The sequence below is a fragment of the Danaus plexippus genome, chromosome 24 (genome assembly GCF_018135715.1).
Source record: "Danaus plexippus chromosome 24, MEX_DaPlex, whole genome shotgun sequence".
NCBI classification, from domain to species: Eukaryota; Metazoa; Arthropoda; class Insecta; order Lepidoptera; family Nymphalidae; genus Danaus; species Danaus plexippus.
In genome coordinates this window covers 1,808,501-1,833,228 of record NC_083552.1, presented here as the reverse complement: position 1 = coordinate 1,833,228, position 24,728 = coordinate 1,808,501, and the positions used below count along the sequence as shown (strand labels likewise).

General features: G+C 33.7%; 2 protein-coding genes across 3 annotated transcripts in view; one reads left to right on the top strand and one right to left on the bottom strand.

The window, feature by feature from the left end:
- LOC116775931 (mucin-2) overlaps positions 1 to 13,123 on the top strand; it is a 51,186-nt gene extending 38,063 nt beyond the window's left edge. Inside the window, exons 3-19 of one of the 2 annotated variants that reach the window (XM_032668986.2) lie at positions 431 to 603; positions 1,442 to 7,391; positions 7,485 to 7,613; positions 7,702 to 7,961; positions 8,027 to 8,156; positions 8,292 to 8,438; positions 8,586 to 8,705; positions 8,974 to 9,119; positions 9,235 to 9,348; positions 9,681 to 9,790; positions 10,013 to 10,106; positions 10,270 to 10,333; positions 10,656 to 10,806; positions 11,430 to 11,480; positions 11,731 to 11,815; positions 11,909 to 11,986; positions 12,415 to 13,123. In XM_032668986.2, the coding sequence (XP_032524877.2) occupies positions 431 to 603; positions 1,442 to 7,391; positions 7,485 to 7,613; positions 7,702 to 7,961; positions 8,027 to 8,156; positions 8,292 to 8,438; positions 8,586 to 8,705; positions 8,974 to 9,119; positions 9,235 to 9,348; positions 9,681 to 9,790; positions 10,013 to 10,106; positions 10,270 to 10,333; positions 10,656 to 10,806; positions 11,430 to 11,480; positions 11,731 to 11,815; positions 11,909 to 11,986; positions 12,415 to 12,447 (7,835 nt within the window). In that variant the 3' untranslated portion in view covers positions 12,448 to 13,123. The remainder of the gene's footprint in view (positions 1 to 430; positions 604 to 1,441; positions 7,392 to 7,484; positions 7,614 to 7,701; positions 7,962 to 8,026; positions 8,157 to 8,291; positions 8,439 to 8,585; positions 8,706 to 8,973; positions 9,120 to 9,234; positions 9,349 to 9,680; positions 9,791 to 10,012; positions 10,107 to 10,269; positions 10,334 to 10,655; positions 10,807 to 11,429; positions 11,481 to 11,730; positions 11,816 to 11,908; positions 11,987 to 12,414) is intronic. The other variant, XM_061524182.1, reaches the window with a different exon arrangement.
- Positions 13,124 to 13,195: 72 nt separating this feature from the next.
- LOC116776003 (ankyrin-2-like) overlaps positions 13,196 to 24,728 on the bottom strand; it is a 50,885-nt gene continuing 39,352 nt past the window's right edge. The window contains 15 exon segments of the mRNA XM_061524430.1: positions 13,196 to 14,428; positions 15,009 to 15,117; positions 15,200 to 15,356; positions 15,450 to 15,604; positions 16,322 to 16,443; positions 16,516 to 18,068; positions 18,070 to 20,264; positions 20,267 to 20,380; positions 20,383 to 21,585; positions 21,588 to 22,142; positions 23,345 to 23,440; positions 23,510 to 23,629; positions 23,701 to 23,819; positions 23,822 to 23,981; positions 23,984 to 24,701. Coding sequence (XP_061380414.1) covers positions 14,374 to 14,428; positions 15,009 to 15,117; positions 15,200 to 15,356; positions 15,450 to 15,604; positions 16,322 to 16,443; positions 16,516 to 18,068; positions 18,070 to 20,264; positions 20,267 to 20,380; positions 20,383 to 21,585; positions 21,588 to 22,142; positions 23,345 to 23,440; positions 23,510 to 23,629; positions 23,701 to 23,819; positions 23,822 to 23,981; positions 23,984 to 24,701 — 7,431 coding nt within the window. The 3' untranslated portion in view covers positions 13,196 to 14,373.

Below are 24,728 nucleotides of genomic sequence, written 5' to 3'. Positions count from 1 at the left end.
GAATTTTTAAGTAGCTAGATCATTTGAGATATTTATTTGCGATATTTGGTTTTTATTATAGTTTTATATTCTTGAAAACAAAAAACAATCTCTCCACATTCATACAAATGATCTATCTCTTACTGTCAAAATTATTAATTAAGATACATTACAAGCTAACACAACTTTGTATTATATAAAATTTTGACCCTAATTTGTTAATAATGACCTTATGCAAGATGCAATTAAAATTATATAAGACGTTCTCAGTACTTGCCCAGTTATAGCCACTCTAATTACCACACACCACTATGTGTGATCTTAAGCACCATCATTTTATCCTATCTTTTAATTAATACAAAGATTGTGATATAATTCACTAAAGGTAAGTAAACATTCTAAGGTCACAGCATTAATTCAAATGAATTAAAAATATTATTTCATGTTACAGCATTTAATACAAATGCTATAGTCTATGACAACTCGCCATGGAGACCGGGAAGAGATGTGGAACCGGAAAGAGGTGAAGATGAAAGGAAACTAAAAAATCTAGCTACCAGAATTATGTCCAACGGAGTAGAGGTTTTGGTTAAGGACAGAAGCGCAGAGGAGAAACAGGAACAGGTAATTTTATTAAGCTGTATAGATAATTGATATTAGATTTTGATAAAATTTATGTTGTCATAAATATAAATGTACTATATTATTAGTCTTTCCGTCATTTAAAGCATACAAATATCAAGGTTACTTAAAAAATAATCAACAAGCTTTATTGAAATATATGTTGATGGAATTGCTAATTTTGCACCATATATAATACAGGTTAATATAAATTTACAAATGTCTTCTGTAATAAATATCTTTTTTCTCAGAGAAAATTTAAATTTATGCATTTACCCACGACGAAAACAACGACTCATGTGGGTACTGCACCTCCGAAAAAGTCGTTGTTGTCATCAGCCGTCGCTACCTTTGTAAATCGACAGCAAATGAGCGCCTTTTTTCCATTACATCAGCTCATGCAGCATAATTACATAATAAAGACTTGTATGACTACGTACACATATCTAACAACTGTAGTTCAGAATAAAAGAAGCGCAGTTTCAACGTTCGAAACAATAGTATCGGTGGTCACAACTGAATCACTTACGAATCTTTATGCTACTGATGTCTTAGCAGACTTAAAACCAACAAAAGTAAGATTTTTGGTACCCAAAGTGATGGCATATTACAATCCTGATTTTCCAGATCGGGTTTTGCCTGATTCCTACGGTTCATTAAGGTTATTAAAAGAGACCTGCATACCCTACTGTCGTATCTGTCTAATATACATTAGCTTTATAGATTCCCATTAAACGTGTTATTTTTTAACATTGTACCTTCTAATAAAGCTGGGAGTTTGATACATTGTATAAATCAAATAATAAAAGTTTTTTAATAATTGCTTTATTTCTGATTTCAGACAAGATACTCGGACGTGAAAACAATACAACCTTCAGCAGTTAGCAATAGTTTCGTAAATAATAATCCTAAAATTGATAAGAGAATTGACGATGATCATAATCATTTTGATCTGATAGAGCCGTCAGAGATGAGTCATACTTCATGCTCGACCTCTTGTACGTGCAGTCATATACAAACAGAAAGTTTAAAAACCAAATACACAAATGTTAAATCACAAATAGGTCAAGCAATGGATAAAACTACAATGAAGAGCACGAAATATAGCGGAACGAAAATTGATGTACCGCCTACCCATCTTTCATCATACGATCATACAAAGTATCATCCTTACGAATATGAAACTAGTTCACACGGACCACCTACTGATAAAGTTGTAGAAAAATACACACAAGTTACTGATTACTCTGATGAAAATGATAGTAATTCATTGGACATGAGCGATTTGCTTACTAATGAACAAGCTCCTGAACCACCGAAAACTAAAAGCACAACATCAAAACCACCAGAAAAAAGCAAACCTGATAAGCCTCAGAAAGTTAATAAAAACAAGTTTGTTGTGGCTGAACTTATAAAATTAGGTTCACTGGGAATAAAAGGTTTATCACAATTAGCACCTGTAATCGAAAAAATGACCGGTGGATTCATGAGACGGCAGGAAACAAATAGAACGACTTCTACCACAACTACAGTGAAACCGATAAATAAAGTAGTAGGTTACAGTGCTAATAAGAGAGTGGATAATGAGGTAGAATCTAAACACAATAATTTTCCAATATATATTCCTGTTGATGAAATGGAAATGGCAGAATCGCAGATTGGTTACACTAATGTTACATTGCAACAAAATATTGCATGGGCTGCAGACCATAAAAATTCTAAAGTAAATCTTATGAAATCTAAAATAGTGCATGAAAGCCCTTTAGTTAATGGAGGTATACCTATAAGTCCAGGGGAAATAATTACCACCAATTCTGATGTAATTGTGGGAAAGCCTGCAGTTGGAGGTCCAGTATCTTTAGTAGGCACTGGAATGAAGTTACAAAATCAGGCACAGGCCCCAGACAATGCCGTTGCACACAGTGATATGTATAGCATTAAAGAGAAACCTCTAAATGATTACCCTATGGTCGGTACAAAAATTGACGATTCCTATGATTTAAGGCCACCAGAGTTACCCAAGCCTAATGCAATGGTAAATAAAAATACAATACGACCACACGGAGCTCATTTTTCTCCACCTAATATTCATATTCCTTTACGGAACTCTGGAAATCTATATAAATCTAGCGAACATAGTGGTCAAATAAGTTATAGTAAGGATAAATCACCCAATTTAGTTTATCATGGACGTCCATCTATTTTAGATTATAAACCATCTTTCACAAATAGTGTGAAAAAACCTTTTGAAAATAAATCAACAAATAAAGAAAACGATCAACAAGAAATACCTGATAATAATCCTAGCTCCTCAGAAATCGTCAGTACTCACATTATGACGGATGGACAAGGCACCGATTTCGAAATTGTAGGTGCAATGAATAAACCTTTATTAGTCGATATACAGCCTTCAAAAGTTGCTAATGTACTGATACCTCATGGCAGTTCAACCGCACTAGTATTTGCGGGATCTGCAGAGCCCCATAAAACTGGTGATTATGTTGATGATCCTTTACCATATCCAGAACCTGGTTATTTTGGAAGTTTTAGCATAGATGCACCTCATATGACAAATGTACATAATGTTGTTGTAAACAAAAACCAATTTGTGCTGAAACCTAATGGGCCTACAACAGATCGGTATACAAATGACGGTAATTTTAATTTTAAAAATAGCAAGACTAATACCGATCAAAAATTCAATTGGGTCGACATTAAGCGCCCTAAGGACCTAACTCAAAGTAGTCCCCCACAAACAAGCAATCAAGTAAATCACGCAAAACTTCGACCACAATTAACAACATACAATCCAGAAATATACAATGGCAACTTTGATAAAGTTGGTCAAGTTAAAAATAATCCAAAGGAAGGCAATGATGTCATCGATAAAGAATATGAAAATTATCTTGCTGTACCGCCTCCACCACCTAAAAGACATTTTAATCACGATAATCGTTACGATAGTAGCAAACCTTCTCTTCAACGACCAAATAAGCTTCACTCAAAACCAATTCAAGATGGTAATGTTTATGTTAACATTCAACATCCAGTAACGAATCAACTTCCTCCAAAAATAACTTCGGAAATTTATTTTGCTTCACAATTGCCCAGCAGTCAACCTACTCCCACTTACAATCTTAAAATACCATATCCAAGCAGCAATCCTTCTACAGTGCCTAAGAGTAATCATTCTCCCAAACAGGGAGCTCAAACTTATTCCAAGAATACCCACCAACTTACAACTTCTAGTTTTCCTAATAGAACTTTGAGTAGCAGTAATAAAGAAAATACATATACTATAACCCTCAATACAGCTACTAATGTGGCAAGTAAGCCAGGACATGTATTGGGTTCAAGTATCACAGTACCCATAACAACTACTTCTGACAATGGTCAAATAAATGCAAATATTCCAATTGGTACCAATTTTGCTATAAGAGTAGAAGATGATCGAGATAAATATGAGAGTGTAGCTCTTCATGGCAAGATACATCCATCACTTCTAGGTGAAGACAAAAATTATGGACCAAGTGGAAATAATAACAGATATAAAGTAAATTATTCAATACCTGGATCGAATGTGACTCAAATCGTGGGACAAAAATACAACAATGATAATACCAAAGTTACAATAAAGGAGCATGACAATAAAAATGTTGGTCAGTTCACTTCACCAGTAATAAATAGTCACGCCAATTTTCCAATGACAAACGAAGATGCAAATTCAAATGTCCAAAGAAAGCAAATAATAAATAAAGGAGAGAAATCTCAGACTAATGTTCACGAAGGATTGTCAAACCTAGTACCAAACCTTTCAACGAATTCTCATGGTTGGTATTCAAGTATTTTTAAAGACGATAATGTAAAAGATATAAACATTGAAACGAGTACGAGAAAAGTAATTCCCTTAAATTATGATATAAATAGTGACGATACACCATATTTCGGAGAAAAAATAGCGACGGTTGGAAAACCTCCCTCAGAATACTGGGGGAATAAACATACAAGCAATAATTTCATAGTTGGAAAACCTTTTGCAAAACCAACATTAGACAACAATTCAAAAAATGTTCAACCAAGCATAAAACCGAATTTAATACCTGCGATATATGGGGTTAAGCAAACAGTATACGATATACCAATTAGAGATGATAAAAATGTATCTTCATTAACACAAACTTCCACACCTGCTACACCCTTTAAACAAATATATGAAACAGCGGATGAAATATATGATGGTGAAGAAGAAGTTGATCTCAATAGTGAAATCGATGGTGAAGTTAGTTCAGAATCCATGAAAGTTCCGATAATTAGTACACCAAAGGAAAGAGTGAACATGACATTTGATTCCACGCAATTTGCAGACACTTCATCGAAATCTCAAAATAATGCCAGTTATTTAGTTAATTTCAATCCTGGAACGCAGACTGAAAAACCGTTCAGAGGTCTCAATAAGACTTCTTTTCATTCAAATAATATTAATCCAATATACAATACAAATTATTATTCAAAACCAAAACCATTTGCAATGAATACCATGCCTTTAGACCACCAATTGCAACAACCACATTGGCAAATTAATCAGTTAATGGAAAATTCAACTAACGTTTCATATGAAGATATAGAAGAAGAAATACACTCACCATTCCCTGGTTACTTAAATTCCACAAAGCAATCGTCACACTCAAAAGAGTCAGGTTCTAGATATGGAATCATCCGAAATTCGACAGTTACTTTAAATAACAGTGGAAAAAACAATAAATCAAATATAATTACATCTGTTGTTCATATTCATGATCAGAAACCATTAGTGGTGGAAAAAACCACTTCTCCACCCCCATTAGGAGTAATGGTGAAGAATGAAGTTTACAATAAATCTGTTGAAGTTATCGATTTGTCACCGCCACCACTCATAAGCACCACCGATTATAAATTGAAACCAACTATGAATAATGATGAGATAATGGGCATGAGTCCTCCTACTCCTCCATCAAGACATCCAACAAGAGTTCCCCAAACATCAAGGCCTGTGATTCCTATTAGAACACCACCCCCTTATAGAAATGTACCTCAAAGAACCTTACCACCAAGACAAACAACACCTAGACCATTAAGAAAGCCTGCAAATAGAGATGAAGTATCGACGTACCGTCCTGCATTCGATTTTAATAAAGGGATACGACCCATGTTCAATTATGATCAACCTTCGTCTCCATTACTACCACCTCCGAGAGAATCTCCATCAAAAGTAATTATTAGAGAAAACATTCCAAAATTAACATCTACACTTCCTTCTGCAAGACCTGTAGTTTTCCCAACCCCTGTATCATCAGGTTGGTTAACTTCATCGAATATTGGATTTTCATCGAGCTTTAACTTTGCGCCAACATCGGTTTACTTCCCAAGTAGTATTTCACAGTCGGGTGTTATTAACGTCCCTGATACCTTATCAACAGAAACACAATCAGAAGAGTCATATGATTCCAGTGAATATGAATCGTCTCTAGAGTCTGTTAATATTAGTAATGAAAACAGTTATGAAACTAAAAATAATGACACAAACAATTTGAATACGACAAGGTTTACTCAAAGCACTACTGAAAATAATAAGTCTGTGACATCAGGTAATAATCAGAATCATCAGACTTCAAATATTGTGAATTTGGAATTAAGCGAAGAACATCCTAGCACAGAAAAAAGCATAATTGTTTCTTCGGGAATCACAAATAGAACTCGAAAACCTTACCCATTCAATAGTGATAACAAGAAACTAAGTACCAATAAGTTTAAATATCCGTCTAAAACTAGTGTTACAATCAGGCCAACCAAAACTTTACATCGTCCAGAGTTAGCACCAACAAGAAAAACTTCAATCCGAAAAATTGTACGACCATTACCTTCTAAAAATATACTACCAACTAATATTATAGAGAGTTCTGAATCGATACTTGAAGATGATTTTATGTTTGGTCCAACTCAAGTACTCCAAGAAACTAATGTTCAAACTAAAGTGCCAGAAATAGTTTCTCTAATCGAAAAGACCGTGACATCAACTGTAACTTTAAGAGAAGAAACGTCGAATACTCATTTACATTCGGTTCATCACTCCGGTAACGAAATAAAAATATCAGATGAGATTATACCCACTAAAACAGAATTCAAGACAACGATAATCACTTTAACGAAAACACTATCGGAACCACCCCAGACTATCTCCAGCTTTAGTTACTTAAATTTGACGCATACTTTAACCGTAACACATACTAAGACGAGCTTAGTTAGTCAGTCGGAAGGAGCCGTTACTGAAACACTGGTTCTTACGAATACACATACTTCTACAGTGGTAGATGTTGTGACCGAAATATTCACTCAAGTTCAGCCTACTACTATAGTTGAAACAGTAACTAAACATATTCCCGTTCAAATTAAAGTTGAACCGACTTCCGTAATAAATTCTATTCCAAACACCAAGATTGTGGCCCTAGATGATATATCTATGTCTTCAGAAGAAAGAGATAACTTTATAATCAGAGATGATGATGTCACAGAAAATATACAAAAAATAGAAGCCGAGGAAGAGAAAGACAATGACACATTCTTTGTAGTTATGAATAAATCACAAAATGGTGGCAAGTCACCTCCTATTAACACTGATATAGACGCTGGTGATTATGATGGGGTCACGAGGAACGAACAAGTCACTAACAACGGAGTGTCACAGGTGCTGTTTGGCGAAATATTGCTGGCGGGAACGCCATATCTAGAAACGACTAACGTTGTTCATCCAACAGGCAAGTATTTATAACTGTATATAAATTGCTTTAGAATAAGTCTCCTAAATTTATGTTATATTTTATTTTAATGAATATTCTTCACGGATATAGGATACGGAAAAGAATGTCAACCAGATTGTAAGGCTTCGAGAAATGAAAGATGCCAGAGGATCGATAGTGTTATGAAGTGCGTGTGCAGACCAGGCTTCGCTAGAATGTTCCCAGATCGACCGTGTAAACGTAAGACACGATTATTTTCTATTATAATAAAAATACAAAACCAGTTAGCATTTTAGCTTAGTGTATAATTAAATGTGCTTAATTCCAGCAACGTATACGTACTCCGTAAGATTAGGACTGGGGTCTAGAGATAACAAGGTGCTCAAATTCCATAAAAATCTATCGGACAATTCTACTAAAGAATATGAGAGTTTGTCATTGGCTACTCATGAAGGAATAAATCGAATGATTATGCAATCAGACTTAAGGGATGTTTATCACGGAGTCCACATAACAGGATTCCATCCTATTGAGATGAGAACAAAAGACGGAGCCTATCAGGGTGTTATCAATGATTTCTACGTCCAGGTAAACATCCAGCAAAGACATGAAATACGTTTTTTGACATTTATTTTAAAGAAATTTTTCTTTAGCTTTCCGATAACGCCCATGAAAGTAGACTGAAGGAAGTCATAGAGAAATATCTACGGAATAATAACTATAGCCTTGGTGGAACAGAAGTTTATGCATCTGAAGAATTTATTGAAAGCCTTAATGTCAGCGGTAAAGAAACACTCTTTAGTATAAGTATTAAATAAATATGGAACCTTCAAAACAAAAATTATATATCTTGGCTACCTTATTTCTGTATAAAAATCTAATATGTATTTAAATTATTCTTATGCTTTCGTTTTTCAGATTTCGACGAATGCACGAGCACTCAGTTCAATGACTGTTCCGAACACGCCCGCTGTTTCAACCTTCGCGGAACTTACACTTGCAGTTGTTTAGAAGGTTTTGCGGACCTCAGTGTCAACACTCTATACCCTGGGAGGATATGTTCTTGTAAGTCGATGTCATTTGTTACTCTGTCACAAATTTGATACATCAAAACAGCACCTATATAATTTGACTTTAAAAACGTCGTAAGATTTCCACCGGCAGTAAAACTTGTAACATGTTTTAAATATTAATTACTAAAAAATCTTTCAGCTGACGCAATAGGCTGTGCAGGCTGCAACTATCATGGCACGTGCTTCGATCGTGAGAACGCGATGATTTGCGAATGTTTCAAGTGGTACGCGGGACGAACTTGCCAGGTCAATTTGAAAGGTATATATGAGTCACAAGTTAAACTACAAAACTATAAGGTTTTCCACTGGGTACATAACAGAACTACTACTTTTCTCTATCTTTTAAATGTGTAAAAAATACGACGAGAGGCACTTAAATTGTTCTTAGTTCTAATTTATTGTTAGCCTATTAATAAAGGAATAAAATATTTAACACGCAGCATTTAGCTCTGAATGATAAAAAATGAAAAATGTCATGTAATTGAACGTAAAAAAAAACTTATATTGAATATCGGTTTTATTTTCAGCTGTTTTGATAACAGTCACCGTGGTAGGGGCGCTGGTCATCATAGTGGTGACCATCTGGGCGTCGAAGAGATGCTGCAGTCAGAAGAATCCCACGAATCAAACGTTTGTTATAGGTTGCATGCAAGGAATGCCAAGTTTACATCAGGTAACATATCTAAAAACTTATAAAAAACATTTTGCAAACACTATATTATACGTGTTAAATTTCTATACAATGTCGTCAGTTATGATGTGAATTCAATAGAAATTCTTCATTCCAGGGTAACGTACCATCAAAGCAGAGAGCTGACAGACGAGCATTAATTGCTGAAAGAAATGAAACAGCAGAGACATGTAGCGTGCAAAATGCTTCACTACCTTACGCGCCGTCAAAAGTAAGAAATATAGAAAAAAAAGTCAGTCGAATTAAAAATTATAACGTGTATATGTTACCACGTGTTCTGACGTGATATATCCGGCTCACGGTTGTTTTTCATAACACTATCAAGACTTAAGACACCACTTGATGAGACGAAAATTTTCATTTTCCATATCTAAGACAGTGAGAGACGATTATATATTTAATACAAATTCAATTTAAACTAATTAATATTGTAAGTGACACTTCTGGAATATTAATAAATAACTTCAACCTCGAATCGTACACGTTGATTAAGTTTTTATTCTATTTCTATCTAAATTTTAAATCTATTCTATACTATTGCAGTCTCGGTCGCGATCACACAGCAAGCAGGCGCCGGAGCCTCCTCCTCACTCCCCACCTCCGCCGCCCGCCCTAATGATACCACGTGCAAGACTACATCCACTACATGACAGGTACGTTTAAGGAACAGATAAAATATTAGTCGTAACTTATAATATTATATGTGATACAAACCTTATATAACTGAACAATATATACATATATATTATTTTAATTGTCTTTGAAATATCGATTAATATAACAAGTAATGAATTGTTAATTTAAGATTTTTATATACATTATTATGTTTAATTTAAAGTACACACGTTGATAATACAGCGTAAACTATTCCACAGTCGCGATAATTTGTCACGTAGGAAGAGTAGCGAAGTGTGTAACGAAGCTAAACTTATCAGTTACTTGGAATCGGGAGCGACAAACACTCAAGAGGTAAGTATTTATAAATACATATATGTTAAAATATAAAAAGGTCTAATTAAATTAGTCTGCATTATTATAAAACTAAAGCCAAATGATTTTTATTATATATTTTGTTATTAAATATAAATTCACTCACTTCTTTATTAATATGTATAATAATTTTGTTATCCAGATGCGGAGAAAACACAGCATTGAATCATCGTACAGTGTAAATAAAGAGAGAGCTAATAAACAAGGTATGGCGTATAACAAATAATAGCTGCTTTTTGGCTGCTATACTATTTCTTGTTAAAGAATATAGTCGGTTTATAAGAGAATGCTATTTTATATATAAATATATATATATATATATATATAAATATATATATATATATATTATATATATATATATATATATATATATATATATATACTGGTCGTCTATGTCGTCGTCTCTGATGACATACGAAAATGTACATTGACAATTGTACAAATATGACGAAGTATACAAAGATGTCTTTTATTTTGTACAGATGTTAATTTTATTAATATATGTACATATGTAAATCTCAATTCTAGGTGCACTTGTATCGGCTGGTTATAAAGTTTCAACGACCATTCGTCCAGACGAGAACTCAGTCAAATGTGAAAGGGACGACACTTCGTCCATCAACAAAAATGATTTAGAAGCAGAGCTGTCACGCTTCGACACACTTCGCAAGTCTTATAGGTAATATAGTGTATTTGCAGATATATAGTTTCATAGACAATGTTATATTCATTTTAATCAAGCAATAATACTAAAAAGTGACGGGGGACTGATCCGAAATTTAATTATTTGCGATTTTTTTTTTCAAAACGAGACCTATTTGAAGATAACGTATATAGAGATATAGATTTTTAGTCATTTTATTACGGCAAAGCAAAAAAACACAAGTATACGTTTTATTCTTATATACCACATTCGCTACAATAACGAATTAGAAATTAAAATAAATAATTATCATCAAATTTAACATCAGACATAAAATAACTAATAATCAGTGACAAATGTGCCAAAATATTTATGTATTGAAATAGATTATATCGCTTACGTTTATACTTCCTGTTAAATGTCGAGTCTGAATTGTCATTCAACCTTCGAATAGAAAAAGAACAGACGAATTAAGAACCTCCTCCTTTTTGAAGTCGGTTAAAAAGATACAGTGAGGAAGATAAATAAAGGAATGGTATCTCGGTCACTCCAAGCTTGAGCTACGTGAAGATTTGTGCCGATATTTCGACCTATCTTATTAATTTTCTTCACTCGCCGGCTTCACGTGGAAATGTTTTCACAAAACTTTGATTTTTTAGTCAAGAAGATATGTCAGAATGGACGGATGCTGAACGTCGTATTGGGGAGTTGTAAGTATTTAGTATATATGTATGTATGTGTAATTTTTTTACCATTCTAAAATATTCATCGGTTCCATTTCCTTTACATGTGTTGAAAAATGGTTATTGTAGAAAATATATATTAATCTTTTATCTATTATAAAAAAATGAATAACTATAGAATATTTGAAACACAAACGAAATGCTATAAACTTAATATTGTTTTATTTTGCTTAAAAAATATGTATGAACCAAATATCTAATAATTAATTCCTCTCAGGACTTTATCTGAAGCTAGATCGGTCGGGGGAACTCTTCCAGCGAGCACTGGCAGAGCTGCTTCATCAACCAGGCTGACGCATCAGGTATGGATATTATATTGGTATAATATGATGCTACTTCCCTTGCACTAATCTTCTTTCAAATATTTTTATAATGTTGGTAACATTCACTTATAGGAAGCCAACACCATGGCGGAACGAGACTTAGGCTCCACTTTTCTCCTGCCGCACGTGCACCTCTATAAACCAGACCTTGTGGGTATCGCACTTACTCAACTAACACTTTAATTCACTACTAAAAGACTCGGGCCTGTCCAGATTCAACATCAATTCGTTCTTGGAACGAACATCGAAGGCAGCCCTGTTAGGCTCTTTCAAAATTTGCTTAGGTAGGGAGAGGAACTTGGACGGTGGAGGTGAGCGTTTAACGCGCGTTAGTTAGGGGCCCCTTAAACCTACACCTGGTTCGCAAGTCCCAGGCACTGTTGAAGCTCCTCTCCCTACAAAGCGATGGACCCGGCAACTTTACGGCGAATCCATTGACTGCTAAGTTTCGTCTGTGTAGTTTAATTTTTTTCTCACTTCTATTTTTTCGGCCAGTCCTATCTGTGTGATTTCTTATGCTACAATCATTAATTCCGTTATTTAAAGCAATCGCACAAATATTTTTATATTTTTTTCAGACCAGTGACGTGTCCGAGTTCGACTCCCTGTGAAGACTGTCAATGAAAAGCGAGATGTCACCTAATTTTAAATAAATTCGACAAAAACATTAGGAAGTTACCAAAATTTTTTTTTAACAACGATTCCAGTGACATTTGAGCTTTTATATGTATAGGTTATTTATTTTTAAATTATTAATACATTTAATAAATAGACAATTTATTATTTTTTTACATCATGTGTTATTTACACGTTAGGTCAAGAGAGGCTTATTGCAAAATATTTTCTTTCCTATCAGTATTGAGATATTTTTGTATTTTTATAGAAAAATATTAAAAATTCCTAACTTATATTTTATGTTCGCAATAAAAAAAAACCCAATTTTGTCAATATAAAATGCCATAATATGTCTAAGCGTTCAAAATAGATTTAAGTCACGAAAATTATTTGAATGGGAAATCTGCTTATACACAATACTATTAATAAATAATTTATTTGATTTCCCCTTTGAAGATTTTTCGTATTATACTCTTTGGTTATTTTATTGTGCAAAAAAAAAATGTGCCAATAATCAACAGACCGAATACAGCATTTTAAAAAGCTGTGTACAAGTTAGAAACCCTGTCATGATACATAATTGTATTATTCTTAAATTATTTCTTTATTTATATGAAAATTATAATTTATTATTCTTTTTCTATTTCTAAATAAAATGTTATTAAATTAAAATATCTTTTTTTTTGGTAATTTCTTTCGTAGTTTTTACAGACTACAATATGGGATATAAAATGAAACAACCAATTAAATATGAGACATAGCGTTTTTATTCAATAATCAATAATATTTTGTTTATCGATAGAATATTTTAGCATTAATAATTAATACAAGGAAACAATAGCAACTAAATAGATCTTAAAACTTAATACAGCGATGATTCATTTAAAATTATGTAACATTATAATCAAGCACACATATTTCTTAAACAATTTTAACTATTTTTTTTTTATCCTAGCGTTTGCTTCTTGATTATAGAAGATAACGAAGCGAAGTTACATCGGCCCTAACGCCAGCGAGTGTTCAAGCTTGTAATTCTAACAATCCTAGGTCTTAAGTGCTTCAGTCTCAAACCTTTTTTTATTACATTTCACACGATTCCAATCTTTATACACACATTTACACATATCTGTAAAACTTGATGTGAGCAAGCGTTGCCGTACGTAGTATATTCACGATCAAATCGACTAACTTAGTATTATCTAAACAATGTTGAACGCATACAAAATTATTATGTTTGTTTTTAATGAAGTTTCGTTTTAAAAATATCTTTATTTAAATGGTATTAATTTAGATTGATTTTATGCCGTCCGTCGGTGACGTTGATAGCGGAAACCAATATATAATATATTTCGTACCTACCTATCTAATTTAATCAGAAGTTGTGCAATATCTAAACCAATTTTATGTTGTCCTATAAAAAAAGACGAGCCAACATTTTTCTTCACAGCGAGAATTAACCGATCTTTATGATTCTAATATAACAATATCAAAACTGTTAGTATCAGAAATGTCTACTAAATGTAAATCTTAACATTATTTGATATTTCTACATTGTTAACATCGTGTAAGCGGTTAGTTTCGAGACTATAAAGCCAAGCTATCTATGGAGGTCAACGGGTCGAGTAATATGGACCGATGTCGAATATACGACGGTACAATTATACGAAAATACATAGAAACTATTTCGCCGGATAGATTATAAGTTAGATCCGGGAAAGAAAAATTTTAAAATCCTTCATATTATGTTTTATGTACGAGTATTGTCTTATTATTTTTATGGTTTACGTAAATTTCCAGAATCGTCACGTTTCAAGTAATAACTGTATATATTATTCTTTAAAATTGTTTTGCTATAGCAAATAGTGTGCATTTGCTAAGCCTAAGCCGAGAGTAGTAAAAAAATGCATTATTATAAAGAGAATTTATTTCTTCGTTTTGCTAGAACTAGACGTCGGTTTTGGAATCATAGAAAGAGATCTGAAAAGAAAAATTCCTTCAGAACTAAACCAAACACACTGTTAAATTATATGCATTTTATTTAATTTATTGATATGCAATAATTTTGTGACTATAATTCTTATTAGCTAGTACGAAATTAAATTTTCTACAAAATAATAAATCATCCTAACAACGTGCTAAATGGAAACGAAACAAAAGACGAAAATCAGCTCGAAAAAAAAAATATATCATAAATATCAATAATTTAACAAGCTATGCAGTTCAAAATCAAATATTCTATGTTATTAAAGCAAAACAGTATAGTTTTTGAAGTGTACCTATTTTCCGACATTTTCTTGCGAGTGACTTAAACAATAGCAGCTGCAATGACAATTATTTGCGTTTTAGTAGGTACATTCATATTTTTAAATAAACAAATGAAGCCAATTAATTCGATATGAAAGAAAAAAAAGCGTTATTAGTCCAAACAAAATTAATAATAATTTATATTTAAAAAATATAAATAATAAAAAATATTAAAATTACGTTTTACTTGGATGTATTGCATAGTTTCAAGAGAAAATGGAATCTATTGCTGACGAAATAAATTATATTTTACCTTCTCTGGGCTGGAACAGGGGGGGATGATTGGGCAGCTGGAGGCAGTGCTGCCGGGCAGCTTCCTGAGAGTGTTGTTTGACTATCTTCTTGGTCTTCCTTTTTCTCCCCTGAAGAATGAAAGTGGAACAAATTTAATATACTTATTGGCAAAAATTATATAATTTAATATAATGTTTTCCATTTTTATACCTTTGAGAATTGGTGTGTCTCCAATATAGAAGGTCGGGGCTGGCGCTTCGACAGCTGCTTCTCTAACTGACCCATCACCGCTTACAGCACTAAGAGTGTCCGTGCTATCAAACATGATAGTGCGCTCCTTAGCCTGTGGGATACGACCATCTAGCTCCTGTACAATGTCACATAATTTATATTATAATTACTTAAAAATCGCAAAATGCTCTTGGCAATATGACAATACTTTTGAGATGGGAAGCCTTACCAGTCTTTCGGTATCAGAATTAGGTTCGTGGACCTCATAATCTTGAGAATAGTGTTCACTTGTTGATTGGTGTTCTAAACTCTCCATCTGAACAGCAGTCACCGGGTCTAGGGTGTCGAGTGAGGAAACCATGGTGTTTGAGCCTGGAGGGCGCGCTATGTTATCTCTCTGATTAGTAACAAGCTTGGCGAAGCGGAAAGCTTAAAAGAGGCTTGGAATAATATGTACATATATTTTAATTTAACTATAAATTCCTTCTATGTCAACTTTCTTGACCAACAAATCACATGTTCCTTTCCTAGTAAGTAGATTATGTAAAGAGAGGAAAACGTATTAATCCAAGGAATTCGATTTTGTAATACATTAACCACATAACAGTATAGGAAGATGAATAAAATTATATACATGCTTTATATAGAAATATTTAATCATTTTAATATTTAATTTTTATTATTTCATACAGTAAAAAAGACACAATATATGTCAATAAGTTTATTGACTTATTTGAAGTTAAAAATATTATATGCACTGTTTCACTGTATAATATAATAAGATATTTATTTAATTTAAGGTAGGATTTTAAAATAATTATAGTAATTCAGTAATAATGACTTTAATTAATAGCTTAAATATGTTATTTTGCATTCCTTTGGGGTAAAGGTTGTAATAATTAGAACACTTCTGTATTAAATGACGAATAACAAAAATAATGAAAAAAAATAATATATGAGAGTTAGTTTGGTGAGGAAATATAAAACAAATATCTAAAGCATTAGTTATTCTATATTACAATGGTAAGCGCTTTAGGATAGCTTGCCAATTCCATGTTATTATGTACATCGATCTTTAGGAATGTTAATTATGAAATTTACCTCCAGATGTAAGACTTCCAGTCATAGGCGTATCGACTTCGTAATTATATGTTGCTCTTGTTGCATTGGAGCTAGTGGCTTCTAGACTATCTGTGCTACCTAACATGAGGTCTGCCCGAGCTCTATAACAACAACGCTCGTTACGTATAACATATTTAGACGAATTAAAATACTTCATCACATATTATGCTTACCGACTAAAACTTCCGGAGGAACTTAACTCTTCGTCTTGACCGCTCCATGAACCGCTCGCTGGATCTGTAAAATGTTTTCCTGAAACAGTGCTATGAGCTACCGACCTCCCAGAGGAGGGCGATAGCTCACGCACTGCACTTCCTTCTCTAGAGAAATCGAAATCTTCTTGTTTGTCCTCGTGTTTTTCCGAAGTGGTTATGGTATGTTTAGTATATGTGACGATTTCCGTTTCCGAAGGATACCTCTCAATTATTGTCATTAAACTGTCCATTTCTGATGGCTGCGAAGCTAAAGAAGAAGACATTTCAGAGCTAAACGACATAGCATTATCATCGATATGTTTTGGTCTACTCGGAATGTCTATGCCGCCTTCAGTATCTAAACTTTTAATAGTTTCAGATACTTTTTTGCCATCAACAAATTTCTGCTGAATAACAGTCGTTGTTCTAACAATCTCGATAACTCCACCCTCCAACTGTTGAGTTTCTTCTTGATTTATCTGTGCTTTAGATTTCTCCTCTTGATCCAAAATTTTCATCATTTCTTCACAATCTCCAGGAATAGATTCAGCGGAACCATCACTCGGAGCTGCAGCGCAGGTAAAAGTTGATACTTTCTTACATTCTTCTTCTACTTCACATACTTTATCTGCTGATGTTCCTGGTATGGGTTCTGGTACAAAAAATGAGCCTTTTTCATCAGTCTTTTTCACAACTACTACTTTTGGTCGCGATTCTTGCATTCTTTGCTCTAATGCTAATTGTTGATCTATTAGTTTACGGATTGCTGCAGAATCAGCTAGAAGTCTTTGAGATGGGCTGCCATAGCTTCCAACCTTTTGAGATGGACTACCGCCTTTTTGTGACGGACTACCGCTTTTTTGACCTGGACTACCACTACTTTTTAGTGGGGGACTACTTTCACTGCTGCTATCATATGAACGTTTCTCTTGTTCCAAGAAACTACCACTTACAACCTTTGGATCTGCTAATAACAAAGCTTCTTTTTGTTTCGCAATTAATTCCGCTTTTAATGCTTCAAGGCAAGCTGTTTCTAACCCTTCAAATTCTTTTAAACTCGACACAGATATGTCATCACCTTGACTTCTACTTAATATATATCGTCTTGGTAGAGAGCCATTTAAAGAGTCTTGAGATGATGAATGCTGGTTATACTGTTCCATCAAAGCTCTTTCTAAGTTTTCAAATTCTTGAAGTGAACTAATTGAGATATCATCATTTTCACCTTTCAACCTAAACCTCATTCGCGAGGCCATTTCAGATTCTGAAAGACTTCCATAAGAGTTTCTAAAACTTCCAAAACTCCCAATCGATTCTTTTTGTGAACTTAAGCTTCCAATTCGACTATTGTCGAAGTCAGTCATTTCCTCTTCTTTAATGTCTTCCAAAGGAATTCTTTCGTAGTCATATCTTGGATCTCCCTCAAATTGCATCTGTATCCATCGTTTACCTGCTTCAATTTCAGCTAATTCTTGGGCTTGTATTCTTTTTTGTTCCAGCTCATAGAGTTGCAATTCTTCATCTGATAAATAATGAGCCAGATGCACTACTAGTGCTCTCTTGTTTTTTTGATGTTTTTGACAGATATTCTTCTACTTCAGTATCATGACGTTTCACGTAAACCTGGGACTTAATTTGAAGACTTTTTCCTTCGGGATCTGTTTCTTGGGCTTCTTTAGCAACTTCTTCAATTACAACAAAATCGTCCATTTCACTGGGTTTGTCAACCATTTCAAATTCATCACTTGTTGGTGATTCTTGTTCTTTTTCATATGTTTGCAAAGTTCTTTCTTCAGTAGTAACTACAAGTTCAGATTTGCTACTTACGGTATGGAGATCTGATTTTAATTCTGGGGTCTCTGATATATCGTACATATCATCAAGAACATATTCTCTTCCATTATCTGTAGACAATGAACTTTGACTTGGGGCTGACAAAGGGGTTTGCGGTGTAGATAGGTGTTCATGAGTTTTTAAGCTAGATGTAGAACTTTGTTTACTTTCTAAGTAAACTTCCGATATTATTCCAGATTTTTCAACCTTCGTTTTGGGTACCGAAGAATCACTTTTTGATTTAAGAATCTCTTCATATTGTTTTGTGCCTTCGGGAATTATGTCGCTCTCAATATCAACAAATTCTCTCTGTCTTGGTGGTTTTTCAGTTATTGGAAATGGAACAGCACCTATCTCTTGGAACTCTTTTTTAACAAACTCTTCTTTTATCTCTGTTTCTGACTCTATAACTTGTCTTTGTGGCGTACTTTCATCCATTTTTATTGCAGTCTTCACGATTATTTCATCATTTGAAGTTTTTATTGGTGTAATTATCTTTCCATGTGTCTGTATCTGTTCGTACTCTGCCGAGCCTATAGGAATGATTTCACTTTCTACATCAACAAATTGTCTTTGAGTTGTTTCTACTTTAGTGACTGAAAACGGTAAAGCTTCTTGATGATGTACAGAAGCTTTAGTGATACTTTCTTTAATTTCTTCTTGGTCTGAATCTATTTGAGATGAAGAAATCTCTACTTTAGAAATTGAAGACGATAACGGTTCGTCAGTTTTCAATTGACTTGATATAGTTGTATCTGAACCTTCTTTATCTTTAAGAGAATCATCATCGAACTCAATACTTTCTGATGTTCCGTCATGTGGAAAATGTTCTGGTATCATATCTTTTGGTTGAAATCGCATTTCATGTGACCTCTTCATTTTTCCGACGGGACCTATTGCGTCAGATTTATATTCTTCATCACCAGATATTTCGTCATCGCTTGATTCTTTTGTTTTTATTGTTTCTCCTTTTTCTTGCGCATGGAGAAACTGTTCGACGTATGTACTACTCTCCATTAATTCTTCTTTTAACTCGTTCGCTGAAGGAACAAGTGTTTCAGATGCATCAGATATATCAATACTAGCTACATGACTGGACGCGTCCGAATCGAGACTTCTCATACTATCTCTCGATGCAAGTGAACTGCCAGCAGTAAAATAATCCTTTGAGGTTCTTAAAGATTGAGAAGATATGTCTTGACTTGTCAAAGCAGTATCATAATCAGTCCCACTTTGTGCGGTCATCATTACTTCTACGTCCGATGATAATGGTCTACTTTCAGAATGCTCAAAACTGTGATAGTGACTTTCGCCTGAGCTTGACCAACCCTCAATTTCTGATGTAGATCTTCTTTCAGCGACGCCTAATTGGGACTTTATATGCTTTTGAACTCTCAGCTTTACTTCAGGACTTCCTTTCGAAGAGTCATTCCTATCAGAAAGAACATAATCGCTTTCAGTTTCTAATATTGAATGAGGACCGCTATCCGATCTCATAGATATTTCGGCTTCTAGTGGTGGACTAGATTCTTTAAGCTGAACTGTTGCTTTTTCTTCATCGGAAATCGAGGTTTCTTCCTGGGAATACATATTTTGAGAAATGCTCTCAGTCTCAATATCTATTACACTTTGTTTGGTTTCATCAGTAACGGCATTTTTGCCAACATTGCTTTCGGCAATGGTGGGTTCCTCTTTAATTGCTTCTGGTCTATCAGGACTTAACAAAATTTTAAATTGAAACTCAGATGGTGATTGCTTATATTTTATACTGCCGTCACTTTTTTCACTTATTATTTCACCTTGCGCTGCTTCAAGAGACTGCTTAACTTCGTCGATTGTTTTTTCTAAAACAGATAAGTCAGCAAGAGGTTGAGCAGACATTAAAGAATCAGTGCCACCCTTTCCGTCTCAAGTTTCATCCCGTGAAACTCGGCAGAGGAGAAATCAGTATCATAACCACTACTACAGATGTCTTCAGTACTTTTTTCTTTTAATAATTTTAATCCTTCTTTTTCTGATCTGATCCTGTTATAAATGCTGAGTCAGCTTCATTTGAGAATTCAGAGGGATGTAATGTTTCGGCGCTAACTGTAGAATCCATGGATTTTTGTAAACCTTCACCTTCATGAGATTCTAAAGACTTAACCATATATTCAGTATCAATACTTTCACCAGATTTAATCATAGCATCCTTAGAGATTGTGCTTAGGTCGTCAGTAATTTCTTGAGTACTGGGCGAAGTATCTATTTTAAAAGTTTTTAAGCTACACTCAGCTTTAGCGTCTAATATGTCTTTTATATCTATGACTGTATCACTACTCATAGTTAATGTACTTGATGTTGCAATAGTTGTTATTTCGCAGGGCTTTGAACTAGAAATTTTATCGCTGATATTGGCGCTATCTTTTTGTATAGATACTTCAAGTATTACATTTTCCATTTCGTTTTGTGGTAACTTGACTGGAGATTTAAAGGGTTTATCTTTTTTAGGCGTTTCACTAGTTTTATCATCATGAGGTAGTTCAGGTAGGACCTCAGATTCGGAATGTGTATCTTGACTTCCTGTTCGACTAAAGGTACTTTTAACAGGTGACGTCGAAATTTTTATTTCTTTAATGAAATCTACTTCATACACCTCGTCATCCTTTTTAAATGATCTAGATTTACTTTTTGGGCTTCCTTCAGATGAATCTTGTCTTTCGACGGTTTCGCTCTTGAAACTTGGCACATGTGAAGCATCAGAACTAAGATCATCGTGTTCCTTACTCTCAATAACAGATTCTTCTTTATGGTGCTCTACCTTTGAACTGATTACTTGTCCTTTTTCAGACACCTCCACACTGCACAGCGTTTCATCTTTCTCTACTATTTTTAAATTCGAATCAACAAAAGCAACTCTAGCTTTAGAATCATCTTTTATATCCTCTAATTCTGCAGGTTCTGTAAAATATTCCTTTCCCCACTGTTCATGAGATAAATCTCGTTCTGATATCTTAACTTCTTGTTTTTTCTTAATTGTTTCATCTTTTAAAGCAGTCATTCTTTCCTCAGATTTGGTTTGCCTCCCAGTGTAAAGACCCTGCTCACAAAACTCACGCTCTATTTTAACAATATCTGTGTCGTCAGTACTTTTACAGACAGTTTTCGTTTCAATATCTGATCGCTTCGCAGTTGCTTCATGGGCCTTTTCCATTTTCTTTTGGGACGTTTCAGTTGATCGCCGTCCCTTCTAACTGTAGTCTTTTCCTTCATTTCATGTTCTTGTCCCCGAAGTTCATGACTTGTTTCAGTTTTTATAATAAGCGAGTCATCGTCAGAGGAAGACACTTGTTTTGTCTCGGAAAAGTATTCCTGTCCAGATATTTTTCTTGTTTCGGTTTCTTTATGAGATAAAACAGTACTATACTCACTTGTAGCTCCAAACTTAGCTATCATATCAGACATGACAGCTTCCGGATCTATACTTTGAAATTTTAATTGAGAACCTTCTATTGTCTTTTGAATGGACGATGAAGATGTCGATGTTTCAATCTTAGACTGTGAGTAAAATGTATCTGATGTAGATGATACTTGTTTATCTTCGTGCATTTCTTTTTTTATTTGATCAATAACATCAATACTTTTTTCTATAGTTCGATCTACTAATTCTTGGGCACCAACAGTGATTGTTGGCTTATCGACATTAACAAATGTTATATTCTCGGCGATGTGTTTTGTAGGCGATTTAGGTGTAGCAGCTGCACTAAGTGCTTTAGAGGCTTCAGTAAGGATTTCTGTAAAGGAAGATAAAAAAAATTGCTAATTTATGATGTAGTTTTGACAAACGTACCATAAAAGTAGTTTTATAGTTTATAATGTACATAAGACAATTCATAAATGCTCAAACATGTATATAAAGACATGAATGGTGATGACCAATATTTTTTTATGAAAACAAAGTGTCCATGAAATAAGCCTTTTCAAACTTACAAAAAATAGCGATGTAATAAAATATAAAATGGAAAAATGTAACAGTGAAGAAGGCTAGGTGATGCTGCGAAATGTATTTGCGAAATTGTTATGACTTCAATCAAAGCGAAACTTTACTCAAAAGTGAACAATAATATGAAGTGTGAAAAAAACCATTTGCTATTTAATGACAGGAAAATCAACGTGTCTCAAAAAGAAGTAAAAAGCGATACCAAAGAAACGTTTGTGTGATTTTTTCCAATTATGTCAACTTACCTAAAAAACGTGAGGACTCCGCAAGAAAGAAAGTAAAATTTACTGTGCGACAAATATTAGCATAATATCTGTAGCTCTTTGCAAAATGATTTCTAAGGTACAGCAATAATTCGAAACGATACTTTTGTTTTTAATTTTTATTAAAGATGAATTGTTTATATGATTTCGCTACTGAACTACTGCAAGTGCTGATAAATGATTTTGATTTCTGGTTAAATCTTTACTCAAGTTTGATCAGCTGATTTTTAAGTCATGCACAATTGTCACTAAAAAGTGTGGCGGAACGATATTAGAGACGTTGTATGTATTGAAACATGAGTAAGGTTTCGCTATGAATTGCCACTATCTATAATAAACTAGCTTTAACTGCCAGAAAGCTAACATAAAAATTTAAAACTATTATTGCAGATCAAAAAGATGTTTTTAAACTTGTGGTGTTTTTGATTTTTGTACCTAAGTTAATTTTATAAAAAATAATATTTTTAATCATATTAATATAATCAAATAAAATATAAATAAAATCTATATATCATTCAAGAACACATCAGTATCATGTATGTCTTTAAAAATTATATATAATCGCTATTGTTTTAACGAAAAAAACTCTTTGTGCTCATTTTCTCAAATAAAGCAATTTTCGAGTTATTATTATAGAAATATTGTATATTTTACAAACGTAGAGTACGTAATTTTTGCTGTAAATGCTCCAAATTTTATATGTTGAAAGTATTTTTTATATTTAAGTACTGACCACTTTGGTGGGCTTCGGTTTCACTGGTAAGGCTGTCTCCGGCAGAAGACGCTCGCGGCGATTGACGATTTGCGTCAAGGAATGATGAATCCGAACCTAAAACCATACATCGTTAGTGAATAATTGACAAAGTGGTATGAAATATATTGAATATTTAAGATTTACCTTTTGGTTGCAGTCCGGTTATCTTATCCATCGGTATAGTTTCTTCACGTTTAACTTTTTCTTTCATTATTAAATCAACAGGTGACGGCGGTGGGGTCTTGGAAAACTTTGTCGAAAGATCTGCAAATAAGTGATAAATTGATTTTGTTTTCCCATCTATATTAAGTTATTATATAAAAAATATATCTTACCATGACTAACATGACTCGAATCAATCCTTATCAGGGCCCCTTGGGCCGAAATATCATCAAGTAAGTTTGAACATCTTCTATTTAATTCTTTTATATCAGGCACTTCAGATTCTTCATCTTTTTCAGGTACTTTGAATGACCTTTCTCCTCTTCATTTTCAATTAATACGCTTTCACTCTTGGATACTGTATCAGTTACAGCATCTGTTTCAATTTTAGGTTCAGTAGCTTCGGATAGTTTCGGATGTTCACTATACAATTTACTTTCATTACTAACTGATTGTTCTGAGTAAAGCTAGCTGTTGAAGAAATGGCTTTCAATATAGATATCTCTTCTTCTATCAATTCTTTGCCTTTAGTTATTATATCAGATGCATCAGATGCCAATGTTTTCGATACGTCAAAAGAAGAATGTTCTTCAGAAAAAGTTTTCTCATCCAGTGATCTTGAGGTTTCTTTCACGCTATCTATAGAAACCTTAGAGAAATCTTTAGTCAAGTCTACGGTTGAATCTTTTGATAATTCATTTGTAGCAAAATCTCTTGAAGTATCTTTACTGTCTATAGATGATTTAGAGTAGTCTTTGGTAAGGTCAATAGACTTCTTTGATATGTCATCTGTTTGGTCTTCTATTCTAGATTCTTCTTTCGCGTCCATTGACGTTTTAGAAGGGTCCTTTACTAAATCGGCTCCACTTATTTTTGATAAATCAGCTGATGTTCCATCTTCGAGAACCGATTTCTGATCATCATCCGATGACTTAGTCAAAGTGGATATTACAGTAGTTAAAGATGATTCCGTAGTTGATTTCGATACAATTTCTGACCGTAGCACACTATCTACGAAGTGAGTCTTCTTAACGTATGTGTCAGAAAATCTGTCATCGTCAAGTCCCGGCTGAGCAGTTGAGCTTGGTCCAGAATGCACTTGAAATTGTGTATCTTTTAATTTTATGCATTCTGAGTCTCCAGGGAATTTTCCTTCGTCTTCAAAATACTCCACCTATTTAAAAATATTGATATTAAAAAT